This window comes from Oxyura jamaicensis, chromosome 1 (genome assembly GCF_011077185.1).
Source record: "Oxyura jamaicensis isolate SHBP4307 breed ruddy duck chromosome 1, BPBGC_Ojam_1.0, whole genome shotgun sequence".
NCBI lineage: Eukaryota > Metazoa > Chordata > Aves > Anseriformes > Anatidae > Oxyura > Oxyura jamaicensis.
In genome coordinates this window covers 80,073,244-80,082,612 of record NC_048893.1, presented here as the reverse complement: position 1 = coordinate 80,082,612, position 9,369 = coordinate 80,073,244, and the positions used below count along the sequence as shown (strand labels likewise).

General features: G+C 36.0%; 1 gene segment (V, D, J or C); it reads right to left on the bottom strand.

Annotated features, from left to right (window-relative positions):
* The window catches only part of LOC118160643, a 9,601-nt gene extending 854 nt beyond the window's left edge, over positions 1-8,747 (bottom strand). Inside the window, 5 exon segments of the C gene segment in view lie at positions 531-637; positions 1,364-1,381; positions 1,695-2,030; positions 8,293-8,360; positions 8,716-8,747. Of these exon segments, the coding sequence occupies positions 531-637; positions 1,364-1,381; positions 1,695-2,030; positions 8,293-8,360; positions 8,716-8,747 (561 nt within the window).
* Positions 8,748-9,369: the final 622 nt, after the last annotated feature.

The following is a 9,369-nucleotide window of genomic DNA, read 5'->3' as shown; positions in this document are numbered from 1 at the left end:
GGAAGGAAGGAAGGAAGGAAGGAAGGAAGGAAGGAAGGAAGGAAGGAAGGAGAGAGAAAGTTTTCAACAACAAAACAATGGTGCCCACAAACATGGCTTTAAAGAACCATTACCTTTTTCCCCTTCCTGTTCCCCCATAGATTAAATTCTCTTCCACTTTATATGAAAATACAGGTTTTTGTTTGGTTGTTTGGTTTCCTCCTTTGCTTTTCTTTGTCTATACTACTTTTCTCTGTGTTGTTTCACATTTTAATTGTTCTTTACTCTTTTCTTTAATGACATTATAGATTTTGGTAATATTTAATTCATTGCCTACCTCCCTGTCATCTTTCCCTCTTTTTGTCTGGAGACCTTCCCTCCATCCTCACAATTTTTTTCTCTTGAAAATGACGAGACACACAATATAGTTTAAGAGAGGTGGGTTTGTATAAATATCAACTGCATGACCTCATTTTGCCCAGATGGGTCTCCTGTACAGCTAGAATGAGTTAGGACAAGAGTGTATGGAGTAAAAGAACTCTGTTCCTTACCTTGGACCTAAGCATCATCCCCATTACAAATATCCCATACAAAATGCTCTTCAAAAGGAGCATGATGTACAAAAACTTCCCAGCTGTAGCACTTCTTTGATAGTTTTCTGAAAAGTAGGGGGAAAAGAAGAAAATAAAAACCAACAGAGAAAACAAAAATTTTTACAAAATTTCCTGGACCAGGACATTATTTTTTCAACCTGCTGATTAGGAAAACTTGTGCAATGCTCATTTGCACAAGTTATAACTTGGCGGCTCTTAGCTTATATATCATCTTAATCATTAATTTTATTAGATTTCTCACATTCACAGTGGTGGGACTCATTAGGAGCTGATCTGAAAAAACAGAGTTTGGAAGCATCAAATGAAATTGTATTTGGAGTCTTTCACATGGGAATATAATTTATTCTAATTCTGCATTATATTTAAGGAGATGACATGCTGCAGAATGTCTTTGCTGTCAGTGACCTACCAAGTGTTCTGACTTCTCACTAGAAAATCAGCATCCAGCTTTATGCTATGAGCAGCTGTGCCGCAGTAAGAGATGTTTTTATGCCAAAATGTTGAGTTTTAACAGCCAGTCTCATGAAATATTTAATGAGAACAGACAGAAGTTGGATGTTCACACATACACAGTAGAACGTAAATGTATATGTCCACTTATGTACTTGCATCTGTGTACACAGGCATAAACTGCCATGCCTGACAGGAAAAACAAACACAGGACACACTGAGACACTTGCACACAGGACACATCTCTCATTGCACACGAGTGTTTGCATAAAGTAACAGATGATTTGTCAAGAGAAAAAAAAATCAGTGATTTAGCTTACCTTTGAAGATAATACAGCCTAAAAGCAGAAGGAAAAAAATAGGAATTATTATTTGAGCAGTGATATGTATCAGCTCACCTTTTGCTGTGTTTGTGCAATTATTTGTATAATGGAGGGTGGACGTGATAATGAGAATTATATAGTTTTTAGCCAGTTTGAGGAAAAATAGAATTGAATGGATTCCTTTGACTGGTTTCAGTTTTCTGGGTACTGACAGATCTGAATTAAGTGTACTAGAACTGCCAAGAAACATGCTTGCAGTGATGACTACTTGCCCTAGAGAAAGGAGCCTACAGAGGATGACACCCACACCCACATAAGTCTTACTCACCAGCATCACCATAGATGAATTTGTGTATTGATTCCTGTGCTTCATTCTTAAAAAAATTGGCAACACACTCAAAACGATTCAAAGGGTTGAACCATTCTTGGGCTGAGATTCTCAGTCGGCTGGTCCGTGAATAAGCATTCCCATATGATGTGGAAGTCTCATCTGTCCCCACCCCTTCTGTCCTCTCAGCACCATTCACCTTCCAGACTAGATTGAGGTTGTCGGGGTAGAAACCAGAGGCCAGGCATACCAGTGTGGCCTTGCTCTTCTCTTGGATCTCTTGCTTTGATGGGGAAAAGATGGCCACAGCTGGTGATGTGATTACATCATTCTTCTCTGAAACAGAAAACAATACAGCCCAGAGCCTCCATTAATGACTTCACCATCACAATACAGCCCAATGCTTCCATTAATGACTTCACTATCACACATGCAAATATCAAAGCATAGGTGTTTTTTGTTGATTTTGTTTTTTTGATTTGTTGGTTTTGTTTTGTTTTGTTTGTTTGTAGAAATATGTGTATGGGAAGCTGTATAGTGAATTCACAATTCAATCTGACTTACAGCACTGAGTATGCAGGACCATGATCTTTGGGCTAAAAGACAAGTACACATACATTAGCTTATGATTGTCTTTCCAGTTTAGTATGTACTAAATATGTCATGCTATATATGCCATTTGAGTCAAAATCAATAGGATATTTGAACAGAACGTGGTATGAGAATTTGAAATGTAAATGTACAGAGCAAGTACAAAACATTTTTTCTTACTATTGACCAAATAGCCAAGATACTAAGGATGAGATGTTAATTGAATACTACTACTACTAATAATAATAATAATTTAATTATTTGTGCTAAGCTAGACAATGAGTAGGGATCAAAGTGATCGTCTGCATTCACCTTCTGTTGGGTCTTTATGTCTCTGTGTATGCTTGTCTCCTCACTCTCTGAGTCAAGATTTTTCTGAAATGTCTTGGCTTCTTTCACCTCAAGTCCTCTTTCTCTTTGTCTTACAGTTTTAAAAAGAAAAAGAAAAACAAACTGAATTCCCCAGACCTATAACATACATTTTTTTTAACCTACAAATTTTCCCAAAATAATCAGGAGTGACAATGTTTTCTTTCTTAGCAAAGAAATAGCAGGCTATGTTTTCTTACCTAAGCCAAACAGTTTAATTTCTGCCACAAGATGTTGCTTATATCCAAACCACAAGGACATAAAGCAGCAATAAATTCCCCGCTTCCATCTATTGAGGAAAACTTGGATTTAAATTTTGAAGGCTTGATTCTGCACTAATGATACAAGTTCCACTCTGCCTGCTGAGAAATACGTGGATTATATCCTTAGTGCCAAAAATAGTGTAAGTTCATTATAGTATGAAGAAAAGCAAATGGAACTTCAACTGTGTTTCTCATGCCATTATCACAGGACTTGTCAGTTCCATCTTTTCTGTTAAATGCCTCTCTTATTTTTTTCTTGCATAAATCCATGGCAATGTGGAAACAAATGGAGTTCAGAAAAAACAGACACGTCTAAATGCTAGACAAGAATTCTTTTTACCAAAAGTCTACTTGCCTTTGTCTGACAATATAAATGCTTGAGTGTTATGGTTCTGTGTGTGCATATCTGTAAAGATTTTCCCTGATATATAAACTTTCTCTGATGGACCCTCTTTAATTCACACTCTTCCCATTTGTCTTTTCCTATGCCCTCATGGATGACACTACAGATTTATCTCCCTCATCAGCATTTACAATTTTTTTCTGATGTTCTCTCTCAGACTCATTTGACTATTTACTTCTCTTTTTCTCTTTCCTCATCTCTCTGCTAGGAATCCTTCTGAAATCTGAACAGCAGGTAGACAGCTGGAAATATCACGGTAAAAATAACTTCAGCAACTCTAGTTGGTGTGCCAGAAGCCAGACTGAAACTAACAAAGGGAGGGTGGAATCTTGACTCTAGTGAAATTAGTGGAATCTTTATCAGTCATTTAAATTAAACTAGAATTTTAACATTTTATTCCTTTTTTATTTTTTTATCTTTTTTCCTGGAACCAGTGGTATATAGTTCAGGGTGAGCACCTAATTTGAGAAAATGCATTTTCCCACGTTTCCTGTAGGTGGGCTCGTAGGTCACTTCTCTTCCCCCTAAACTGGTCCTACCTTCCAAAAGTTTGAATGCTGTCAATTAGGAAAGTCATAGATGTTAGCACTCTATCTGCAACTTTGAGCTGGTTTTCTCCAGCAATGTATTTTCGCCAGAGCTGGAGCAGGGTATGTTCATTCACTCACGCACTTCCATGCACCACCATTCCCCTCTAGTCTTAAATCTGTTGTGTTGCCTGTCTCTCTTCTCTCTATCTTTTCCTAGAGAATCCCAGTTAAGATCACCAGATTTTACTGATTTAGTTCGCATCAAAAAATCATTTTCTTTTTATGCTAGAACCATAAATGAATTATCTAGTGTTTGGTATATTTCTTTCTTTCTTTCTTTATTACATGGATCTTTTAAGTGTATTCCTCCTCCAAAATGTACTCTCTGTCTTCGATAACACACTATCTAATTTTTAATCCAAAATGGCCACCCCCAAATCTCTCCTCCACTCGCTCTTATAAAGCTCCACCATATCCACTCTGTAAGTCTACGTGTAAGCAATAGGTTGGTCAGGATTTTTTTCATAGGCTTGATAAATACAGTCACATTCATCAGATGTCCTTATATTCATCTTAACTTGTTCCAGTCAGAGATGGAATTATTTTTATATTCCATTCTGCTGTGCTTCCATAAAAATGGAATGGTTATATTTCATTCTAGTCTACATTAACTACATTAACTACATTATCTACATTAAATATAGAGCATCAATAATGAGACATTCGGAAAAGAATCTGAATCTGAATCTTCATCTGAATCTACTGAGTTTCATCTTTGTTTATCACCATTACACTATTACACTCCTAGAATCTTGCTCCTTGCACAACATAAGTCACTTATGATTCCCACTTACCCAGAACTGTTACTTTTGTTCCTTCTCCAAAATACTGGATATTGATATAACACAGTCTCACAGTCTAATATCAAAACTACTCACTCCTGTCTTGCACTGCTGTCCAGTGATAAATGTGTTAAAGTTTCAGATATGATTTTTTTTTCTTTTTTTTTTTTCACAGTAGTGACCAAAGGTGTACTGAAAAGAAGGTGTATCAATTATCTATATGGGAGTTGGTCATTAAATATTTTTCAATATTTTCTAATTATGATTTGGATCATAACATATGAACAAGCACTCATTTCTCTGCCATTAATAAACCATTAATAAAAACAATTTATTGTCTACTGCTGTACTGTGATATTAATATATCCTCACACTTTTTAGGAATTATGACACATAATGCAAGATCCATCCTCCTTTTGGATACATTCTCATTTTCCTTCCAGCTTCCATGTCTTTTGCCAGTTCCTTATAAATATATGTACATCCCTCCCAAATCTTCCATCCTTCTCTTTCATGAACACACATTCTATCTGGGAGATAGACTAGGGATAAGAAGAAATCATAAGGATTTGTTCATTCTGCAGGTATCCTAATTCTGTGGAAAAACTTGGTCAGGAATACAGTTCATTTCTAGTAGAAGACAACCAGTAGACTCATTGAACCCTGGAGAGTATTTGGGACTTCTGCATTTCAAAGGTAGTATATGTTCTTCCAGAATACACCTACTTACAAGTCAGTCTTATCTGACTTGAGGTCTCTTCTTTGATTGTCTCTTCCTTCTGACTCCACTTTCTTCCATTAATCTTGCTTCCTTGCTATCTTGTTTGCTAGGTTTATTAATCTGACAATATACTATCAACACATCCAATTCCCTGGGCAAATTTAATAACAATGAATTGTTTAATTTGCCCCCTTCTTCTACACAATCCCTACGATATCCCTCTTTCTTGACCTGTCTTTCCTGAAACATCTTTCCAGCCTTCGTATTGAGGCTCTGCTGATTCAAGCCCTTCCATTACACTTCTTTTCTTACCTAGAACAGTAAGGCATGTTCCTTCTTCAAAATATGGTATTGCTGCTGACTTTTACATGAAAATGTCTGAGGAGCTTGCCCTGCCTTCCTCCTCCTCATTGGCACAGTTTTCTATTTCCTAGTCCTTCATACACAGAGGAGCCACCACTGGAACTGTTACACAAGCCACTGGAGATACAGTATGCTACTTCTGAAAGTCTACAGCATTAAAATACTAGGAGCATGGGGAAAATCCTGTCCATCCTTCCCTTGCAGTCACTTACTACCTTTACTTTGCTTTCTTTCAAGCCTAACCAAAAAAAAAAAAAAAAAAAAAATCATTTAAGCTGTACTGGAGTTATTCACTCTCTTCCCTATTAACCTATGAAGACCTACAAAGTGTCTCAAACAATAACCAAGAATTCTTTTCTTTTCTTTTCTGTTCTTTTCTTTTCTTTTCTTTTCTTTTCTTTTCTTTTCTTTTCTTTTCTCTTCTCTTCTCTTCTTTTCTCTTCTCTTCTCTTCTCAGGTTATCTTTTTTGTTATCAGGTACTTAACCTACAAAGTCTGTTTTCTCCTCTCTCACAATTAATGTTTGTCCTGGTCTTGAAATACTTCATCAAGCCTTCTCCTCCTCATAAATTATATTAATAGAGCAATAGTTTGTCCCTTAATCTATCTTTCAGTTCTTGAATGGACTATTAGTGCCTTTATCTGCAATTTATCTCAGTTAATGAGTTTTACTTCAAGAATCAAAACAGTCCAGTAAATTCTGGACTTAATCTACTTTCTCCTAAGGGCTTCCCTCCTCATACTTTCCTGCCTGTGCTTCTCTTTGCTTTTATTCTATATTTTTTATATTATTATTATTTATATATATATATATCTTTTCTTCTCTCACAAGAAAAAGAAATTACCTAGGAACACCTTCTACAATTACCAGTGCAAATGTTGCAAAAATTAGTTATGAGCTAGCAACTGTAGGTGTAAGATTGATCACCACTCTCACTGGTACACAGAATAACTTAAACATACTTATTTAAAATAGAAAATTATGATTTAAACAAACAAACAAAAAAGCTGAAAGACAAAATTATTCTAAGTAGCAGTTCTGGCTTTCTTTCATTTTAAACATACATTCTAAACAACATTTTCTTACTTGTAACAATCTACCTGGTCCCTGCTCTAAATTGTAATGGCTCTGTGTAAGCACAGCTAGAAATTTTTGCTAATAATTATTGCTAAAAACTTGAAGGTAGAAATCCAAATGGCTATGATTGTTATTCATCATCTGAGTCAGTGTGAAAGAGAAATCAACTCAGATTTCCTCTCTTGGTGGAGAAATAAATACTAAGAATTTATGTGAATTATTGAGTGACATTACATTGTTTAGCCTGTGATAATAAAAAGGCCTCCTTTTGTTCATGTCTTGTGAATTTAACACTCATAAAGAAAGACATTTTTGTAAAAAGCAGTTTCACAGAAAACGGTTCCTTTAGTTTGGAACTATCATGAGACATCATAAGTAACATCTGTAATCAGAGCACCAAACAAACCTCTTTGTTCAATATGATATTTTCTCCTATTTCAAAGTGTTTTCAGGAGATGAAGGAAGTTACAAGCCCATTTCATGGGCTCTATGCCTATCTTTCCAGTAGTACCAATACATATATATAAATTGTCTGAAAATGACATTAAAAAATATATGCCTGTTATACTAAAATCTGTCATAAAATCCTTTTCAGATAAAAAGAATAACAAATGCATTGACTGACAGGACTTTTAATCTATTCACCAAATCAGTTCACTTTTCTTGCATACCACAACAAGCCTGGTGCAATCACCAGATTAAACTCCAGTGTAAGAACACAGCGATAGAAGCAGCAGCTACCATCCTTCTCCTTAAAGGGCATCAGTTCTCATCTAGCTAGTGTTCTGTTCCTAGCTCTACCATGCTAGAATCCTGCATTTACTTTGGCTAGAAATCAGCACATTTTTTTATTAGTAGTTGTTTGAACATTTGCTTAGATGACAGATAAGAGAAATGGAAGAAAGCTCCTCCTTCACACCCATAACACAGGCAAATATAGTAGAATATGTTCTAAAGCTTTGCCACTTACTGATTTGGCTGCACTTGTTTTAAACAGGAATGCAAAAATGTCAAAATAGTTGTGTTGGTCATATTGAAAGGTTGCACTAAGCTAACACCATATCTCTGCATTCATAAAGAAAAATGCCAAGTAAAGACCATAAAACTAATGAAGGCATGTAGAAGTTACTTTCCTAAAATTCTCTTATCTCCAGCATTTTTCAGTTCATGTACTACAGGAAAATTGAAGTATCATTTATAGTTTTGTCCTACATCAACCTACATGATCTCACACCAGATCCATATAAACATTTAGTTTATGCTTAGTAATGCAAACTTTTTCTCCTTTATGTCAGTAGACACAGATTTAACAATTACTCTCAACTGCCTTTTGCCAAGATAATCAAACCTTTATCACCTTTTATTGGCGGTTCCAGCATTCTATTCTGTAATGAATTAAAATCCTAGAGTAACAAACAAAGGGACAAAAGAAACTTACCAAGCACTGTCAGCTGGGTTCCCTTTCCAAACTGTGGTGGTGAGTTTGCACAGTATTTTGAAGTACCACTAAAAAGTGCCACTAAAAGCTATCAACTGCACATAAAACCTATAAAGTATCAGGATATATCATAACTTTTGTTAGATCAGACACTGAAGGGACCATTATGCTGTCATTTGTGTTAGAAAAATACTATACTTTTTCTGAAAAATGTGTTGGAATAGGTTGAATATTATTTCAGGAGATACTGTATCTAGTGAACCTAGCTTCTCTAGGAAGTAACTCTTTCCATCTCTATTCTACTTCTCAGTTTCAGAATTCAATCTGAGAAAACTTTTGTAAATAAAAGCAGAAATAGTGAATCTATCTTCTTTCTGTCATCACTAAGCTGTGCTAATGAAGACTCGAGTTTCTGTAACTCACCCATCTGCCCATTCTGTACTTAGTTTGCCCATCTTCCCTCCTGCCTAATCTTCACACAACTCTTCAATTTTCTCTTACAAAAAACTCCACTGTCATGGATTTTTTAAAAGTACAGGCTTCTTTTCCTTACCTAGTACTGTTACGTGGGTTCCAGGACCAAACTCAACTGAATATGTAGCACGGTACTACAGAGGCTCTCTCAAAATATGCCCCTCCCTATAACAAAAAGGGGACAGAATAATATGACTACACCATGTGAAAAATCCAGAGAGAAGACAGCGACTGAGGCTAGCAGGAGAACATGCAAGAATGTTAATAGAGCTAACAAGTAGGCCACAGAATCTGCTTCCCAAAAAGAAGCGGTATAAATGCTATTTGTTGGAAACTGGAAACTAGACTGGACAACATCCAAAGGAGTATGCTGTTGGATATGTTGTCAGAAGGATGAAGTGGGACTGGGAGATAGATACAGGCCTTCTTGTGGCCTTCTTCCTAAGAGTCACTTACCTGATTTGGTACTTTTTCTCAGAGCAGTGCTCATAAGCCTGTCAAAATTACTGTGTTTTTTTTTTATTTTTTTTTCGTCATGATAATATTGTATTCATTTTTCCTCAAGCCCCAGCCTGACAGAATCTTCCAGGACCTCATGGGAGA